This window comes from Vombatus ursinus, unplaced genomic scaffold (genome assembly GCF_900497805.2).
Source record: "Vombatus ursinus unplaced genomic scaffold, bare-nosed wombat genome assembly UNPS02014962.1, whole genome shotgun sequence".
NCBI classification, from domain to species: Eukaryota; Metazoa; Chordata; class Mammalia; order Diprotodontia; family Vombatidae; genus Vombatus; species Vombatus ursinus.
The window spans coordinates 944,081-965,391 of NW_020954740.1; the positions used below are offsets into that span (position 1 = coordinate 944,081).

Genomic DNA, 21,311 nt, shown 5'->3' on the forward strand with positions numbered 1-21,311 from the left:
ATCTATCAACCTCAGCCTCCCCAGTAGCATGATTATAGGCATATACCACCACACCTGGCCAATGATTCACATGGTCTCTCTTAAACTTGTCTTTCTAGGTCAGGTGTTTTTTGATAACAGATACATATCATTTTCTTCTATAATTGTTGACTTTCTCCTAATATTTCTTCTTATTTTGTGGAATCATTGTGTCTTTATTTTATTTTATTTTGCTTTTTTTGGTGAGGCAGTCAGGGTTAAGTGACTTGCCCAGGGTCCCGCAGCTGGTAAGTGTCGTGTCTGAGGCTGCATTTGAATTCAGGTCCTCCTGACTCCAGGACTGGAGCTCTATCCTCTTCGCCACCTAGTTGCCCCTAGTTCCATTCTGTTTTCAAAGGACTGTACTACTGGGTAAAGCTTCTAAGATATCAATTCCACATCTCCCCCCCCCCCCACCAAGAGCTATTAATTCTACATAAAATTTTATATTTTCTCTCTTATTTCATTTCTTCTGGCCACTATTGATGTCCTTGTTGCTGGGCCATTCTTTTTTCTGGGTCTTATACTTGTGGAATTACTTTTCTTTTTGTAGTATTCTTCATGAGTTTCTCTTTATCCATAGTATTTCTGGATTAGGATTTGGTGCTAGGGGTAGACTTTTCTTCATCACATGCTCTTGGAAGGAATAGTCAAGTCTTGCTGGGTCTTGTTCTTTTGTAGTCTGGATTCTACTGTCACTGCAGTTCTGACTTGGGTGGCTAGGACTGCTCTATGGAAATATTGGCTTCTGGATCTTTTTGCCCAACATTGGTTTTAGCCTCAGCCCCTCTCTGTTTTCTAGTCCTTTCATAAACCCCAACTATCAGTTGATTATGTAACAAGCCCCAATTATTTGTAGAAGATTGTGTTAATTACAGGTCTTCTGCAAGGCCTCCCTGCTTTGTCCCTAGAGTGGAATGCGTGGATTCTGTGCTAGACCAATCTCGCTGGCCCTGCATCCTTCTGTGACTGATAGACTTGGGTATATCACTGGCTATATCTCCCGTTGTTGCTTCAGTGTGTACTATCAGGGGACTAGCTTTCAAGCCTCTTGAAAAACCTCAGGTAAGAACAAGTTACCTGCCTCTTTGTGTAAGGGAGATATGGGGCTGACTCTATCCTTTTTTGGTTTAATTGGTCAGGGCCAAAATCCTGCTGGCACAATCTTCTTCTTCTGTGCTTTGTCTACATTCAGGTCACCTGCAGGATTCTGGTACCCTTCTTGTGCTGTCCTCAATGGCATGCAGGAACTTACTGCTCTTTCTTTAGTTTTCCTTGTAATACTTTCTTCTAGTGCATTTTTAGAACTTTACTGGAATGTTTGCACTGAACTGATCTTTGAGATCAGTTATCTTAATCAGAGTCTTCTCTCCTGTTTTCTTTTTTTAAATTGCCCTTTTTAAGTTGTCCTTTTAAAAAATGGATATGTTTTGATTGACATAATCACTTCCCAAAAGTAATTTTCCTTTAAAAACGTTAAGCAGAATTGTAGCAGTTATGACTGGCATAATGTGTAACATTCCACTCATTCAGAAAGGAATTATACTTTAACATCTTCATTTATCTGGAACAACCAACATTGGCCATCGTATTTGACTTAAATTCTGTTGTCTTTTACTGTTTTATTAATTTTCATCATTTTAATCATTGTGTGGGGCAGTTAGGTGGCACAGTTGATAGAATGCTGGGCCTGAAGTCAGGAAGGCTTATCCTCATGAGTTCAAATGCCTCCTCAGACACTTACGAGCTGTGTGACCCTATGTACACCACTTAATCTTATTTGCCTCAGTTTCCTCATCTGTAAAACGCACTGGAGAAGATACCACTCCAATATCTTTGCCAAAAACACCCCAAATGGGGTAACAAAGAATCAGATATGGCTGAAATGACAGAACAACAACAACAAAAGTCATTGTGTATGTTGTTTTGTTTCTGTTTTTAATTCTTTGTGCCTCTGCATAGTACCATTCCGTTACCTAGATAAACTACGACTTGTTCAGCCATTCCTCAATTGATGAGCACATACTTTGTGTCTGGCTTTGTGTTAATACAAATAATGCTTCTATGAATATTTTAGTACACATGGGATCTTTGTTTTTGGCTCTGACCTCCTGTTAAACCCCGTAGTGGGATTGTGGTTCGTAGAGTAACATAACAGTTTCTTTTTATTTTTCTCTTTGGTTTGTTTTTGCTTTCTTGGTGAGGCAATGCGGTTAAGTGACTTGCACAGGGTTACACAGCTAGTAAGTGTCAAGTGTCTGAGGTCGCATTTGAACTCAGGTCCTCCTGACTCCAGGGCTGGTGCTCTATCCACTGTGCCACCTAGCTGCCCCACATAACAGTTTCAACAAAGAATTCTGGAAAGATGGTAGAATAAGGTACAATTTACCTGGCTCTCGAAAATTCCCCCTCAAGCAGTTTAAAATAATGCCTCAGATGCCACTTTGAGTGGCAGAAATAATTAAAAATTGGGGTAAAGCAGTTATCCAGCCTAAGACAACTTGGGAAGACATTAGGTAAGACCTTACCTCCTGGACTGGTTGTCTGGCCTGCTTGAAGTATAGATGCCTACAGGCAAACAAGTCCTGTGGGCAGTTATGTGGGGTTGGCACCCTCAGCTTCAGGAACTTTTGCCCCACAGACACTGTAGGGGTCAGAGCTATGATCATGGGAAGATTGAAGGGCCTTCAGCTGTCACTAGACAAGGGGCCCAGATACACTGACCAGACATGTTCCTAGGCTGTGGCTGTGGGTGAGAAGGAGGGACCGCACTCTGGTGAGTGTGTTGCAGAGGGGTGATTGTGGTCACTTGCAGGAGAACAGAGTTCCTGGTTTTGGTTCCAGGGCAGAGGAGTGAGCAGAATCTTACAGCCATAGGAGGAGCCGCCGGAAGTAAGAGCGTTTGCAGTGACAGCATTGCTGGGGCCCCTGATCATGGCTCCGGTTTGAAGAGGAATGCTTGAGGTCAGGTCCCCAGATAGATCACAGAAAACAATAGTATGAAATACCTGAAGAAAATTTGGAGCTCAGAATCTTGTGGAAGTGAATGTTAAAAACTAAAAATAAATTAATTTTAAAAAGGAAGTAAATTACTCTTCTGACGAGGGATAGGCTAGAAAGAGAGGGAAAGAAGGATAAACAGGAAAAAATAAAATGGAGGGAAATGCACAACTAGTAATTATAACTTTGAATGTGAATGGGGTGATCTCACCCCTAAAATGGAAACAAGTAGCAGAATGGATTAAAAAACAGAATTTGCCAATAGGTTGTTTACAGGAAACATTTAAAAATGAGAGATGCACATAGAGTAAAAATAAAGGTCTGGAGTAGAATTTATTATACTTCAGCTTATGCAGAAAAAAAGCAGCAGTAGGAACCATGATCTCAGATAAAGTTAAAACTGAAATAGATTTAATTAAAAAAGATAAATTACATTATGACAAAAAGTACCGTACATAATAAAGTAATATCAATACTAAACCTATATGTGCCAAATGCTATAGCATTAAAATTTTTAAAGGAAAAGGTAAATGAATTACAGGTGGAAATAGATAGCAAAACTATAATAGTGGGGTACCTCAACCTTCCTCTATCAGAGCTAGATAAAGCTAACCAAAAAGTAAATAAGGAAAAAGTGAAGGGTATGAATAGAATCTTAGATAAGCTACATATGATAGGTATCTGGAGAGAAATGAATAGGAATAGAAAGGAATATACCTTTTTCTCAGTGGTATATAGCACCTTTACAAAAATTGAAAATGTGTTAGGGCATAAAAATGTTACAATTAAATGCAGAAAAGTAAAAATATTAAATGCATCTTTTTTAATTACAAGACAATAAAATTATGTTTAATAAGGGACCATGGACACAGATTAAAAATTAATTGGAGACTTAACAACTTAATCTTAAAGAATGAGTGAATTTAAAGAACAAGTCATAGAAACAATAAATAATTGTGTTAAAGAGAATGACAATAATGAGACAACATACTCAAACCTATGGGATGCAGCACAAGCCACAATCAGAACAAATTTTTTCTCTCTAAGTGCTTATGTCAATAAAATAGAGAAAGAGTAGACCAATGAATGGGGTATGCAATTTAAAAAACTAGAAAAAGAACAAACTAAAAATCCTCAATTAAGCACCAAATTGGAAATCCTAAAAATTAAAGTTGAGATTAATAAAATTGAATGTAAGAAAACTATTGAATTGACAAATAAAACTAAGAGTTGATTTTTATGGAAAAACAAAACCATTAGTTAATATGGTTTTTAAAAAGAAAGAAGAAAACCAAATCACTGCTATCTAAAATGAAAAGGGTGAATATACCACTAATGAAGATGAAATCAAAACAATTATTAGGATTTATTTTGCTCAATTATATGCCAATAAATTAACAATTTAAATGAAATGGCAGATACTTAGAAAAATATAAACTGCATAGATTAACAGAAGAGGAAGTAGAATATCTAAATAAACCTATTTTAGAAAAAGAAATTGAACAGGTCATAAATAATCTTCCTAAGAAAAAATCATCAGGACCAAATGGATTTACAAGTGAATCCTACCAGACATTTAAAGATCAATTAATTCCAATATTAAATAAATTATTTGTAGTAATAAACAAAGAAGGAATCTTACCAAACTCCTTTTATGAAATAAATGTGGTATTGATACCTAAATCAGGAAGAGTAAAACCAGAGAAAATTACAGACCAATTTCATTAATGAGTATGGATACAAAAATCCTAAAGAAAAACTAGGAGACTACAACAATATATCACAAAGATTATTCATTGTTGACCAAGTTAGATTTATACCAGGAATGCAGGATTGGTTTAACATAAAGAAAACTCAACATAATTAACATAACTTAATATCAATAACTAAAATAATATGATTATATCAATAGATGCAGAAAAAGCTTTTGACAAAATACAATACTCATTCCTATTAAAACACTTGAAAGCATAGGCATAAATAAATTTTTCTTTAAAATGATAAGAAGCATCCACCTAAAGCCATCAGCAAACATTATTTGTAGTGGGTATAATCTAGAAGCCTTCCCACTACTATCAGGAGTGAAACAAGGATGCCCATTATCACCAGTATTATTCAGTGTTGTATTAGAAATGCTCGCAATGGCAATAAGAGAATAAAAAGGAGTTGAAGGAATTAGAATGGGCAATGAGGTAATAACACTATGTCTTTTAACAGATGATATAATGATATACTTGGGAAATCCTAGAGATTCAACTAAAGCATTAGTTGAAACAATGAATAATTTTAGCAAAGTAGCAGGATATAAAATAAATACACATGAATCGTTAGCATTTCTATATGTCACCAACAAAACCTTGTAAGAAGAGATAGTAAGAGATACCCCATTTAAAATAACTGTAGACAGTATAAAATACCTGGGAATATACCTGCCAAGACAAACCCAGGAACTACATGAACATAATGATAAAACTTTTTTTTTATACAAATAAAGTCAGATTTAAATAATCAGAGAAATATCAATTATGGGTTGACAGAGCCAGTAGAATAAAAATGACAGTTTTATTTAATCTATTTAATGCCATCACAATTAAATTACCAAAAAATATTTTATTGAGCTAGAAAAAATAATAACATTCATTTGGAAGAAAAAAGGTCAAGAATGTCAAAGGAATTAATGAAAAAAATATAAAGGAAGAAGGTTTGGCAGTACCAGATCTTAAACTATATTTTAAGGCAGTAATTATCAAAACTGTCTGGTACTGGCTGAAAAATAGAAAGGTGGATCAGTGGAACAGAATAGACATACAATACGCAGTCATTATAGTAACCCTGTGTTTGACAAACGTAAAAATTTAAGATTTTAGTATAAGAATTCACAATTTGGTAAACTTTTTTTGGGATAACCAGAAAGCAGTCTTGCAGAAATTGATTATAGACCAATATCTTACACCATTTACCAAGATAAAGTCAAAGTACGTACATGACCTAGGAATAAGGGAGATATAAGAAAATTAGAAGAACATGTAACATATTATCTATCAGACTTGTGAATAGGAGAAGAATTTATTAACAAAAAGAGATAGATACACATTGTGAGGTATAAAATGGATAATTTTCATTACATTAGCTTAAAATTTTTTGTACAAATAAAACCAATGTAGCCAAGATTAGAAGGAAAACAGAAAATTGGGGGAGGGGAAATTTTATAGACCATTTCTCAAATAAAGGTCTCATATCTTAAATATACAGCGAACTTTGTCAAATTATAAGACCATGAATTATTCCCCAGTTGATGAATGGTCAAAGGATATAAAGACAGTTTTTGGGTGAAGAAATCAAAATCATATATAGGTATATGAAAAAATGCTCTAAATCATTATTGATTAGAGAAATACTGATTAAAACAACTTTGAGATATCTTATACCTATCAAAATGGCTAAAATGTTAGAACAGAAAAATGAGAAATCTTAGGATGTGAAAAAATTGGGACACTGATTACACTGTTGGTGGAACTGTGAACTGATCTAGCCATGTTGAAGAACAATCTGAAATTATGCCCCCAGAATTATAAAACTCTATATACGTTTGCCTCTGCAGTGCCACTCTTAGATCTGTTTCCAAGGTGATCAGGGAAAAAGGAAAAGAACCTCTATGTTCTAAAATGTATATAGCAGCTCTCTTTGTGTTGGCAAAGAACTGGAAAGTGAAAAAGCCCATGATTTGGGAAATGACTAAACAAATTGTGATGTGTGATTGTGTTGGAATGCTACCATGCTACAAGAATGAACAGCAGGTTGATTGTAGAAAAAACGTGGAAAGATTTGCATAAAATAATGGAGTGAAATGAGCAAAACCAAGAGAATGTTGTATACAGTAACAACAGTATTGTTTGAAGAACGACTGAACAACTAAGTTATTTTGAGTATTACAAGTATTCAGATCAGTTCCAAAGAACCTATGAAGGCTGATCCTATCCACTTCCAGAGAAAGAACTGATAGAAGAGTATGCATAGTATAGTTTTATATGTTCATGTACACACGCTTTTGATGGTGGCCTCAAGAGGGACAATTTGGAACTTAAAGTGTAACCAAAAAAATAACTACTTTTTTTTTTGCATAATCCCAAAGTTTTTCAGAATGATTGGATTAATTCATAGCTCTACCAACAACAGTGTAATAGTATAACAGCCTTGTACAATTCCAGTATTAGCTATTCTGACTTTATACATTCCCTTCTAATTTGATGGGTTTTAGGTAAAGATAGTGTTGTTTTAGTTTACATTACCCTCTTACTGTAGTGCTTAAAGCTGGAATGACTTTTGATTAATGAAGTAAAAAATATTCTGTGTTTTAGAGTCAATCCTTAGGTTGACTGTCTCATTCTCTTTCTTTTTTGTGTTCAAACCTTCCAGCTGCTTGTCTTACATGAGTTCAGATGGCTTTGACCCTGTTCTTTTCAACCTGGTTGCCCTGCCTTTTTCCTTTTCCCCATCCCTACTAATGATTGCTTCCTTTAGATTGGAAGTACATTTATTCCTTTCTTTTCATTCACACTCAGTGACAAGAGACTGGTTTTAATCTTCAGGAAGTTTTTGCTGTAAGCTGTGGTGATTTCAGGAATATCAGCTAATGCATTTGCCTCCAAAAATTTGATTTTACACTGAGGAGTGGGGATTAGCCCTTTCACCTCAGTACTCTCCTCTCCCCCAGGCTTCTTTGTTTGACACCCTTCTTCATCACTTATGGAAGAAACTGGACTTAAGTGAAGGAAAGGGTCAATAAGGTAGGAGCAGTGAAGAGGACTAAATTACAGATTATCTCCAGGGGTTGTGTTGGGTAGGCTCTTTGTCTCTTTTTTATGCAAAAATATTTGCATTTATTACCACTATAGCCTGCTGGTTTGAGATCAAGAATGCTCCAGATACTGAAGACAGCAAAGTAAATTGAGCCCTTAAGCTAATTTGACTCCCACAGAATTTCAGCATTGAAAAGAACCTGCAGAGGCCATCTTAGACAATGCATACCTGAACAAAAATTCCCCTTTACAACATACCCAATAAATGGTTATTGTCCTGTATGGCCCATTCTTCATTTAGAAGAAAAGAAAGGACTAACCTGGTAAAAGATGAAATGGCTTATTGAAGATTTGCCTTACATATAGGTGTGCTTTTTGTAATCAAGCTATAATTTTAGTTATTACTGTTATCTCCATTTAATTTTCTAGGTACATGCAAAGCTTTCTTGAACTTTTAGAATATGAAAATAAGAGCCCTGAGGACCCACAAGTTTTGGATGAGTAAGTATAATATTGTATTTATCTGAAAGTAATGAATATGGAAGCAAAAGAATGAGCAAATGGAATTTGTGTCATTAGTAACTAAGTCATATGTAACTGAAAGGAAAACTAATTTTTTTCATAGATACTCCACATTGAGATTTCTTCATTTCAGTTTAAAATTTAGCCAGTATAAAAAAATAATTACAGCAACTCATGTTTCAGAGTAGAATTAGTATTTGGTATATAATAATAAAAGAAAATAGTCAACAGAAGTATTTGTCAACTTTGAATTATGGTGCCACCTATTGGTGGCTATAAAAATGAAGTGTCCTGAGTGTACTGAAAGGAGTCTACTTCATAGAACTTAATTTAAATATTTGGTTTTAAAGTTTGTTCTGTTAAGAGTGCATTTGCATGTGGGTAGTAGAAGCTCATCAGTACTCATCTTAATTCCATAAGTGTGTATGGTGGACTTTTTAAAGGAAAAACTGCCTGTTTCCTCAGTTAGTTTCCCCTGTTGTGGTTCAGTGCAGTGGAAACGGCACTAAATTTGAAATTAGTCTAATTTAGGTTTAGTTCTTTCTTTGTTATTAACTTGCTTTGTCACTCTGGCTAGTGGCGTACCTTCTTTGGGCTTCATTTCCCTTAGCTGTAATATAAAATGAGGGACCTGGACTTTCTTACCTCTAAGGTCCCTTCTAGCTCAGCTGTTCTGTCATGTGCTTCTTTGTGGTTCCTACTTGTATGTAGTTATGTATGTTTTTCATCTGTTATCAAGGTAGTTTCGCTTTTGAAGTATAAGCTTGTTTTACATAGTTATGTAATGTAAAATCAGTGGCCATATGCGTTAGTAAAGATTGGTAGAATGTTAGGACCACATTGACTAGGCTCCTGGAGCTCACCTAGTCAAATCCAGATAAGGAACTGAAACCCAAAGCTATTGAGTGACTTATCTGACATTACATAGTAAGTGGCAGAATAGGAACTAAAACTAGGCTCTCCAAACTCCTAGCTCTTTTCATTAGAGTAAGTTAGTTAATGAAAGATGTTGGGTCTAAATTCAGGTCAAGTGTATTCCTCTTTCCAGTATACAACACTGATTTAATTGTCAGATTTTGTCAGAGAGCTGACTGTTAGTTATTTTCTAATTTATTTATTAATTTTTGCTAGGCCCTTTGACCTGGCTTCTCATTCAAATATGAAAAAATTTGAGGACATTTTCACATAATGCTCTCATAAAATATTGGACAGCATATCTGTCCTCACAGTCCTTAAGTATCTGTGAACCTGATGTTTATCTTATTCTCAGATTGCGACCTCCTCCTCCTAACCTTTGATATGTTTGGTTTTATGATTTCTTGTGAATTAAATACAGCTGGCTTCAGAGGTGACTGATTTGCTTAGACACAGTTTTAGACTGAAGTATAACATCATGTTGAGGTTCTTTGCAACCCTTCTGATAGCTGTTTGTTTGTTTTTTGATGAGTCTGTAATCAGTCTTGTTTAGTTGAAGACAAGAATCAGACCAGAGTATCATTGATAGAAGTGCCTTTTCAAACTGTTCTTTGAATTTTTGGTGAGAACTGAATTGAAACCTGGAACTTTGTTTCACGAAGACTAGGAACATTTCCTTTATCTAAGACCAAAAATGAATTCGGTAGTTCCATATTTTTGGGATGTGGATCTGTATTACTGGAACATGGGATTAAGAAGTTCCAATGCTTTCTAATATTTATTTTTCAGTTATCCTATTTCAAGGAACAGATTTCAGAATTCACTTAGCTGCCATAGGCATTGTGTTGTGGAAAATACAAAAGATTAGCTTGATGATTTTGGCAAGGGACAACAAAGTTGATAAGTAGTGATATGGAAAACTGTTGCCATGGCTCTCCCAGAGAGAATTTCAGGGAGAATTTTTCTGGAAGTCAACTTAGTACTGAAGTACTGTTACTCAAATTCAAGCGGCCTAAAGAATTGCAAAGCATGTGCATATGAAAATAGCTTTGTAACCTGTAGACTTTGTCATCCAATTATTATTATTGTACCACGTATTTATGTTTGAACATAAAATTAATTTTAAGGAATACATGTACACTATTGTGGTAGACTGAACAAACTATCCTATAAACATAAGGAAGTAAATGCAAATAAAAGTTACAAGAGTACTGATGTTTGTTGATTTATTGCTTATGTAAGTATAACTCTTTGTCCTGTATTGATTCTAATGTTTTGGTAGGTAGCAGATGTATGTTCCAAATTATTTAATATGCTTCATAAACAAAGATAATCAGAAGTTTTTCATAGTTAGGTATAGCTTTGGCATTTTTTTCCCCTTTGTACTCTAGGGGTAAATTTGGAAAGTTAGGGGTTATTTGAGATATTTAGTGTTCCAAAACAGATGTATGTTTTTCAAAAGGTTATCATATGGATTGTTTTCCATAGCTTCTTTGTGGAAACACATTGTAAGTTTGAAAGATCCTGAAAAATGCTTTCTGGGTTGGTAGTATTGAACTATTTGGAACAAATTTCCTGTCTTGAGGAATGATATGATCTAGTAAGATGAGAAACCTCTCTGTTATAATCAGTTGCCAATTTAGTAGGGAAATATTGAAAAGGTAATATATTGGACCACTAACAAAACCCCATTGATTTATAATAATAATTGATTTCAATTTCTTAATGTATTCACAGGTGTGAACTAATTCTAGTTCTGTTTGTTATTTTTTGTTCTGTAGCACTATACTCACCATAATGAGAAAATCAGAGCAGTTGAGGTGTGGAGTTGGGAAAGCATTGGCTTTGAGGAAGCTTCCAACCTTCTTCCTACTCCAGAGCTGCTTATAGCCAAGACATAGAAACTCTTTTTTACTGGTGTTTGTTTATAGGCTGTACCATTAACTGCTGTTGCAGAACTGTTTGCCCTTGAAAGAGAGGTAGAGAAACAGACAAAAGCACAAGAGAGGACCGAGTAAAATCTCTTTGCTATGGATAAATGCAGCTTTAGGAGTGCAGTGTTCTTGGGTGGTTTCTCTTTCCTTGTATCTATGTTCATGTTCCATTGTGGCATGTGTATGTATGTGTGTCCGTGTGTACCTGGGACAGTATTGTGTGCTGAGCCATGCTACTGAACTGTCAAAGAACTTATATCCAGGCAGCACAGAAACTAACTAGCTAGCATTTATATACTATTTTAAGATTCACAGAACACTATACAAATATTATCTTATTTCATCCTCTTAACTCTGTGAGGCAGGTGCTTTTGTTATCCCTATTTTTATTAGTGAGGAAACTGAGGTTAAACAGGTTAAGTGATTTGTTGACGGTCTCACAGCTAGTAAGGAGATGAGGCATGAGGATTCTGAGCAGAAGTTCAGTGCTCTATTCACCTCTAGCAGTACTCTATCTGTGTTTTTGACAGCATTTTCAGAGCCCTTTCCTTTTTTGGGCATGTTGTGTTAACCCTAATGATACCATTCACCAATATTCAGTTTTCCTTTTGTCTTTTTCTTCTCCTGGTTGTTGTAGATTTTTAAAATTATATTTGTAAGGGGTGGGAGGATGAGATGGTAAACCTGTAACCATCTGGAGAAGGAAAAAAATACAGAATTATTACGTCTTTTGGTTCAGCCCCCCAGCCCAACCCCTTTACATTTTGTTTCTGGGGGACTTAAAAGATTATAGTAAGATACTTTTAGTTTTATTAATATTAGAAGAAATACTGGAAGAAATAGCTAAAGAAAGATTTTTGACTTTTAAGACTCCATTAACAATTCTTTGTTTTAAGATAAAACAAAGAGGTTATTTCTTTGAGGGTGATCATCATACAATTTCATAATACATCGTATTTGTGTTATATGATAATCTCATCAGTAGTAATAACATTAAAAACTAGTTTTTAATGGTTGCTGAATTTTATTTTCAGTTGATGAACAAACATATATATTAAGTGCTTACAATGTACCAGCAACTGTGCAAAACGTGAGGGATACAGAGAAAAAGGAAAAACCCTGCCTTTAAAGTGTTTACATTCTAATGGGTGGGGGAGAAGGGAACCACTTATATAAATCAGAACATGCAAGATAAATACTGAGTAGGTGGTGATAAAGTTTTTTTTTTCTCTGTGCATTTTTGGAAAAAATATTTCTGAAGGGAGAAATACTTAACTAAAAAAATCTCCAAGTTCCAACTGAGTACTAATAGTTTATGTGAGCAAGCAAGACTGTCTTTTATATTTCAATAGATACTTGTCTCTCTAAATTTGGAAGGGGTAAGCAAATGTGTAGCACTTAGGATAAAAAGAAGTGTCCAGACTTTAGTCCTATAAGACATGAAGACTTTAAATATTTGCATACACTAATCAGTTTCTCTGTCTTTTTTTTTCCCTCCCCCACAGCTTTTTACAAGTTATGGTTAAAGTCAGAAACAGACACAATGATGTGGTTCCTACCATGGCACAAGGGGTGATTGAATACAAGGAGAAGTATGGTTTTGATCCTTTCATTAGCAGTAACATCCAGTATTTTCTGGATCGGTTTTATACCAACCGCATTTCTTTCCGCATGCTTATTAACCAGCACAGTAAGTTGGGGTTTTGTTTTTCTACCCTTAAAAAGACAAGTAGAATTGTTGCTCCTGAATGCCAAGATGTTGCATTGATTTGAAGTTTCCTTTCCTCACTGATGACTAACTCTAACATTCCAGGATGAAAAGAAGGCAAATGGCATATTGTGACAGGTTGTAGCTAGACTAACATTTGATATGACTAGTAATTATTAATCTGAGCCACTTGACAGAAAATAGAAGCTGTCCATTTTAAAATGTTGAGTTTAAACCAGAGCTCGTATTGGTGCCTCAAACTAAGACTAAGGCTAAATAATTTTTTTTTCCATTTTAATGCATGAAAGGAGAGATCACAAACTATTTTAAAGGCATTAATAGGCACTCAATTACATTATCTCTGCCTATCAATCTTTGGTTTTTGTTGTAGGGTTTGATATATTTTATCTATTATCAGAAGAGATTTTCTCTTTTTCTGGTTTTGCTTTTTTTTTGTGTGTTTAAACATGACTTTCCCTTTACTAACTTGAATTTTTGTTGATAGAAATGGTATTTCTAATAGAATATTTTCCAACTGAATTACCTAGTCATGAATAATTATGTTGTAGTTGTATATGTTAGAAAACTGGGTGTAGCTTCTGCTGTTTATTATATCTCAAGATAATATGCCAAATACACTTCATTATGCAGATATTAGGAGATAGGATTAACACCTGCTATGTAGACTAACCAGGTCACCTGGGGCTTTTTACTGTGTGTAATTGTTTTGTCTCTGGCAGAAATGATTTAAGAGCTATGTATCTAAATCCATGTGATAAGGTCTGATGTTACAGGATTCTAATTTGAGTCTGACAGGGAAGGGGCTTACTCCCCATATAAATTTGCTGGGGACTTTTCTTGATCCCAAAGCAACTTCTTTTGATTCCACTTTTTGTCATTCTTTTAATGGGACATGGAAATTTGTCCTTCATAGTATCTTTTATTGCTGGGTTCGTTACACTTATCTAACTTTTATTGCAAAACAAGACTGAGGTCCTTAATTTCTTAAGCATGTTATTTCTTAAATAAGAATATAGTCCTTTAATCCTTAAGACTTAAAATAATAAATGAAAAGGAAAAAATTATATAAGTATAGCTGAAAAAGCTTACAGTAGTAGAGATCCCTGATCTTCATTGAAGTATAACTAGCTCTGTTAGTTCTTAACTGTCTTTCTTTGATGTACTCTCATGTAGGGAGTTAACTCCAGCTTTTTCTGTCTTTTCTCTGGAAAAATAAACAATCCCTACTCCTTCAGTAAAGGATACTGCTGCTTAATTTAATTCACTTTTCCTCTCTTCTTCACAGTACCTTTCAAACACCATCAATTCTGTCCAAGTAGAAGTGCAAAATGAAGGGCCTTGACATTTTGAGGATATGTCAGATTCATGTTTTTTATTTTGGGGTTCACCTGTCTCTTGCAAGGTCAAAGGTCAATTCTTCTGCCAAGTCAGCTTTGTAGTGCTAGCTCACAACCAAGGATTCAGTCCTAACAGGGGCCAATAGGCTTTACTTAAAAAGAAGCTGTTCTTTCATGGATGACACCCTCTCTCCCAGGCAGTTTTGAAGTAACTGTTTTGAAGTTTTGAAGTAAAATGTAGATTCCTGACACTAGTCACAGGTTTTATAAAGTACTGAATAACTCAGTTCAAACTACTAGTCATCACTACTGGAAGAAAAAAATTCAAAAGCAAACACTTTCCTGATTATCAGCCAAGCACTGTTTTCCTAATGAGGGAATGGACATTATTGTTTATTTTGCAAATGTAATGTTAAATAGAGCAGTTAGGTAGTGCAGTGAATACAGTGCTGGGTCTGGAATCAGGAAGACTCATCTTCCTGAGTTCAAATCTAGCCTCAGACACTACTTGCTGTGTAACCCTGGACAAGTCAAGGTTAACCGTGTTGACCTTAGTTTCCTCATGTGTAAAGATGAGAGGAGAAGAAAATGGCAAACCACATCAGTATCTTTGTGAAGAAAACCCCAAGTGGGGTCACAGAGGGTTGGATATGACTGAAACAGCTGAACAACAATAATGATATTAAATATCCTTATTCTCACAGTAACTGGGCTTTTTAGTTTTTAACCATGTATTTATTCATTTTTTCTTCCTGTATTTTTCTTGAAATGGCCAGTTACAGGGTGGTTGTGGTTTTTTTAACTTTTTCATTTTAAGAATTATAGGCATTTTGAATTTTTAAAAATATTGATGTATAAGATCATAGATTGAGAGTAGAAGGGGATTTTGGAGACCATTCAGTCCAACCCTCTCATTTTGTGAATGAGAAAACCAAGGGTTGTAGAGGCTAACCTGATTTGCCCAGGATCCCATAGTTAGTAATTGTCTGAGACAGGATTGAAATACAAGTCCTCATTTCTCATTTTATCCCTCTCCCACCCAGAGAACTATCCTGTATAACCAAGAATAAAAAAGAAAGGGAGGAAAAAAGCAATTCAGCAAAACTAATCAGCATTCCATTTGTCTGACCACATATATACTGTGTACTACATCCATCCATAGTGCCCCCATCTCTGAAAAGAAGGGAGAAAGGTATATCCATATCTCTTCTTCAGTAGTTGGCTTGGACATTATAATTACACGTACGTGTTCATGTATTTTGTTTTAACTCGGACATTTTGGCAGTGGAGATAGCTAATTATTTATTTTATGTTATGGTTAATGGGTATTGTATGATTGAGAGCAGTGATTATTTTTCAGGCTGTGTGATTGGCCAAATAAACAATTAAGGAAGAAAAAAACTGTATAGCTCTAGAAAAAAAATACCTTTTTTAGAGGGGGGAGGTGGAGGGAGTATTTACAACTTTTAGTTCATTCTGTTTATTTAAAAGAATATGGTTCTCAAAAAAAAATGTAGACTTTGACTAAGACATTGTCCTCTAAATAGCTGTCATAAAAGATACAAAAAATTCTCAAATTACATGTCATATATTTGATAAAATTATTCTACTTAAATAATATAAATGTTCTAAATTCATGATGCCTTTTAAAAATAATTAAAAACTTAAGTTGATTTACAGGAGATTAAAAAAAAAACAGCACACTAATGAAATATTATACCACTCCAGTCTCTTTTCTGGTCTTTCTTATTTGATGTTGATTATAACTATGTGTAATACTTTTTAATATTTTATTTCATTTAATGTTATTTTCCATAGACATTTTCATCTATTGCTTGTCATTTTTTACTAGCTACATAGTATTCTATGCTGATAATATACTAGTTAATTTTTAATTCCTGCATTGTTCCCACTTTTCATCTATCATAAGTAAGACCAATTATGGCTATTTTATAGAAATTATTTTTCTTTCATGTGAGGTATTTCCTGGGAAAGTAGTGGTTGAAGGGAAATTAATGGGATGACTGGCTTTGTTATGCATTGCCAGATGACTCTCATATCTTTTTATAAAATGCTTTAGCAGATGTTGCGTGCACTAATGCTAAAAAGTCTATTTAGCCCTGTGTACTGATTTTTTAAAATTAAATTGTTTTTTCAGTTAACAAAAATCTTCTTTCTCTCTCTTCCCCATCCATTGGAAGAGGTCCATTGAGAAAGAAAGAAAAACAAAACACCTTTTACAAACGTGTCTAGTCAAGCAAAACAAATTCCCACATTAGCCATGTCAAAAAAGAAAAAAAAGTGTCCATATATTCTGCATCTGCCATCCTGGGCAATCAGTTTTCAAAATTCTATCTAGTACATTATACATATTTAACTGAAACTCTGGTGTAGGATGCTGTTTGTGAATAAGAAAAAAATAAGTTTTAAGTTTTATCATTTTAATTCATATTGGGGAGGGAAAGAGGTTCTGGATATATTCTTTTAGATGAGATATTTGCATCAAACAGATTTCACTGATTTCAAGTGCTTTCCCATTAGTGACACTGTCTCTTAACTTTGGTCTATTCTCTTGTAAACTTTTGTTCTTAGTTTGTTGGTAGCTATTATTAGTTTTGCTCATATATGTGGACCCTTAATTGCATGTTACAAAAAGGAGAATCCATTAAGAAATTTAATATTTTTCTCTGTTTAGCTATTCAGTATAGATGTATATTTACTAATCTTTGACTTTTTTCCCTTTAAGCACTTCTTTTTGGTGATGACCCTAATCCTGCACATCCTAAACACATTGGGAGTATTGACCCCACCTGTAATGTAGCTGAGGTAGTGAAAGGTAAGGAGACTAAATGAACATTCTTGTCTAAAAGGTATAATGAAGTTTGTTCTTTTACTTGAGATATCATCGACTTCTGAACTTCAGACTTCATCCCAGATATATAGATAAATGCAAATTCTGCCTCGTTATCACGACATCTGGGGAACAAACCATTTAATCCCTGATCTTCTGCCTTCCATAAAATGAGGTTATCCTAAGTATGTAAAGGGGACTTGGGGTGATCCCACAAAAATAGGTGCTCTATAAATATATGTTTACTCAAATTAATAAACTGTCAACTTTGCTTTTGCTGGATAGCATCATATTTTTCACATGGGTTAGGTTTGCATTCAAAAAAATAAAAAAGCCTGGGTAAGTTAGGGTTCAAAAGATGAAATTCCTTAATTTCTCTTTTCTAGTCTTTCGTTTTTTTCATCTCTGAAAAGAAAGAATTGGATTAGGTGGTCTAGAAAGCTCTACAATATGCAAACAAAAATATATAAGGCAAAGTATATGCAGGATAAATAGGAAATAATAGAGGGAAGGCACTGGAATTAAGAGAGATTGGGAAAGGCTTTTTGTTGAAGGTGGGATTTTAGTTGGGACTTAAAGTTACCAGGGAGGTCAGTGGTTGGACTGGAGGCAGGAGAGCCTTCCAGGCATAGGAGAAAATGCTCAGAGTCAAACCATAGAGTGCTGTGAAACAGCTGGGAGGCCAGTGGCACTGGATTGAAGAATATATATTGGAGGCTAAGGAGGCTGGCTGTGAGTAAGGTGTAAGAAGACTAGAAAGGTAAGAGGGGACCAGGTTATGAAGAGCTTTGAATGCCAAACAGCATTTTGAATTTGCTTCTGGAAGCAATAGGAAGCCAGTGGAGTTTATGAGAAGGTGGTGGTGACATAGTCACACTTGCACTTTAGGAAAATCACTTTGGTAGCTGAATGGAGGGTGGGTTGGAATGAGAAATATAGCATTTAAAAAAGTTTGAGAGACATAATTTCTGGGTAATTTAACCATTTTATTAATGATCTAGCATTTTTAATAAAAGGCCAGTGGCACTCTGAAATGCCAAAGGCAATCATGGCAGTGGGCTCACGGTTTATAAACCCTTGGAAGAGGGGTGTTCCTCAGGGTAGCAATCAATTCTGATTGGTTAACAATTAATAAGAGGTGGACTTTACAAAGAGAAGTGAGCTTACTCTAATGAGGGACTGAGAGTGACATCATGTCACTCTTGGTCAGAGAGACTATCCCTATACCCAGACCATCCCCAGCCTTGGGCAATCTAGACAAAGAATCTGTATTCCCCTACCCAATCCTGAGCTAGTTGGGTGAAGTAGCAGTACCCAGAATTAGGAGAATGTTAATCCTATCTTCATCAGCCCTGTCCTTGAACAGATTGGACAAGGAAATAGGACTGGGAAAAAACGCTTGGGTCTCCCCAATTTTAATACTTGACTGTTAATAGGAGAGAGAAATAATTATTTTTTCTCAGACGACACTTGAGGCAGGCAGACCCATCACTGGCTATGGCAGTAATCTAGATGTGAGGGCCCGCACCAGAGTGATGGCCATATTAGAGGAGAGAAGGGGGCATATCCCACATTGCTCGAGTGAGCAATAGTGAGTTGATAAGAGAGATTGCCTAGCAGCAGTGAGGGCCTAATTGAGGTTATGTGACACAAATTTGTAGTGGACCCAACCAGAATGGTTGTTTGATTTTCTCCACCTTTGTTCAGCAGCATGCGTATAGGTGGAAAGGTGACAAATGATGGGAGTAATCCAAGGCTGAGGCTTGGTTGGGAATAATCACTGATATGATAAGGATTAAAGAAAGGAGAACAGTGTAGATTTGGATTGGTTCACCAAGGAATCAAGATGGGGAGAAGAGGAGAGAGTGGCTAGTGCAGTGAGAGATAGCCTGGGAGAGAATTGAGGGATTGATTAGAGGTCATGGTATGGATGAAGAGTAGGACTTTGTAAGGGAAGACATAGGAAGAAGTGAAAAGCCAATAGATTATGATTAGATATGAAGATTTCAGAATTCTTAGACATGGAGGTGGTACATTTGTGGATGATGGCAAGATCAAGGGTATGTCCATCTTTGTGTGTGGCTGAGGTAGGGTAGAGTTGTAGTGCATCAAGTGAGTAGGTTGAGGAACTGAGTGGTTAGGATATTTGAAGAATAATCAATATGTATGTCAAAGTTCCATAGTATAAGGGCAGGGATTGGGGAGGATAGAAAAATTGTGAGTATCAAATTCATTGAGAAAGGAAGGGGAGTGAACTGGAGGTCTATAGCAATAGCTATCAGGACTTTGATAGTGTGGTAGAAAGGAATAGCATGAACCTAAAAGGAAGAGAAGTTACTGAGTGATACAGAAGTGGGAGAACCTGAAAGTGGCAGAGGGGAGCAAAGAGTATTCCAACTCTCTTGCCTTAACCAGTGAGTCAAGGAGAATGGGTGAAGGTGTAGGCAATACTGGAAAGGTTAGCCAGAGCTAAGAGGTGGAAGGATCGGAGGAGGAATAGATTTATAAGAAAGAAGTATGTTGCCTGTGGAACAGGCATTCCAGAGGGCACTGTGGAGGGGCTGGGTAGAGTTAGATTGAAGCTTTGGGGTAGAGAGGGGTGGGAATGAGGAATTGGGTGGTGGGAGTAAGGAATGGGGTTTGAATGATGATCCACCAGAATTTGAGATGTGAGGGGTATGACCAGGTGTGAGAATGTTGGCCTCATAGAGTAGAGGATGCCAGTCCTCTGCCTTCAAAGGACAGGCACAGTAGGAAATGGGAGGCCTGAAGTCAAAGGAAGGGTTACTTTAATTTGGAATGGAGGTTCTTTACTTCCCAGTTGGGACATCGGGCTAGTAGCAGACAGTGTAAGTTGCCTTGTGTTGGTACATATAAAAGTGATTGCTTTGGTGTAGCTGGAAGATACTTGGCCTAGCCCCAAGAAGCTTTGCCTGAGGGGACATAATGTGCCTCACAAGAGATAGAAGGCTCAAGGTGCTAACATGTACATGGTGTGAGGTCTCTTCACCTGAGAAGGCTGGCTAGGGGATGGCAGTAGGAAGTGGTAGATTCTCTGTATAGATGGAAGGCAGATACCTGGCCTGGCCTCTCACTCTCTGTTAACTGCTTATCCAAGGATTTATTGGTGACTTCTGAAGGGTACACATAGTTTCTTTCTTTCTGTGTTTAGTTCCATATTGCTTTCCATAGTGGCTAGACCAAATCACAGTTCGCTTATCATGTACTAATGTACCTATTTTCCCACACCCTCTCCAGTATTTGTCATTTTTCTTTTTTCTTATCTTTTCCAATTTTATAGATGTGAGGAGGAAGTTGCTTTTTAATTTTCACTTCCCTAATTATTAATGCTATAGAGCATTTTTTTCCTCATTAATGATTTTATTTTTATAGAGCATTTTTTGATTTGAGTGTTGTTGATAGCCTGAATTTCTTCCTTTGAAAACTGCCTATTCATATCTTTCTTATCTGTTGAGTAATAACTTAGTCTTATAAATTTTAATCTGTTCCTCATCTATCTTGGAACTGAGACCTATATTAGAGAAACTTGTTGCAAAGATTTTTCTTTCCAGTTATCTCATTATCCCTTCTAATTTTGACATTAAATTTGTTTGTGACCTTCCTCCAATAATTCAACAAGTCAAGTATTTATTTAAGCATTTACTATATGCTAGGCACTGTGCTAAGCAGTGGAAATACACACAGAAAGACAGTTCCCTGCCTTTAAAGAGCTTATATTCCAATGGGAGAACACAACACATAAAAGAAAGCTGAAAGGGAGTGGGGCAAAGGTATCAGAGTAGATATCTCTACTATCTAGCACATTAGAGAAAGTGCAGTCCTTTCTTTTGGTTTACTTGTAATATTTTTTATTTTTTATACCTTGAAGCTCTGGATTTTGACAGGGTGGTTCCTGGGAATTTTTATTTTGTGGTTTTACCACTCAGGAGGTGACTGGTGGATTCTTTCTGTTTTTGCTTTGTCATCTGGTTCTAAGAGTTCTGGGAGTTTTCATTTCTAATTTCCTGAAATATGGTGCATAGACTTTTTAATCATAATGTTAATATTGTCTGATAATTCTTTGATTGTCTCTACCTGTTTTCCAGGTCAGGGGTTTTTTTTTTTTTTTTAATTCTTTGCTTTTGTTTTGACCTTTGTTGTCTTGTTGAGTCTAGTCCATTCTAGTTTTCAGGGCATTAAGTTCTT

The 21,311-nt window shown here is 35.7% G+C and overlaps 1 protein-coding gene across 1 annotated transcript in view; it reads left to right on the forward strand.

Moving 5' to 3' along the window:
• PDK3 (pyruvate dehydrogenase kinase 3) overlaps positions 1–21,311 on the forward strand; it is a 101,173-nt gene that overhangs the window by 44,959 nt on the left and 34,903 nt on the right. Inside the window, exons 3-5 of the mRNA XM_027845459.1 lie at positions 8,247–8,318; positions 12,694–12,878; positions 17,001–17,090. Coding sequence (XP_027701260.1) covers positions 8,247–8,318; positions 12,694–12,878; positions 17,001–17,090 — 347 coding nt within the window. The remainder of the gene's footprint in view (positions 1–8,246; positions 8,319–12,693; positions 12,879–17,000; positions 17,091–21,311) is intronic.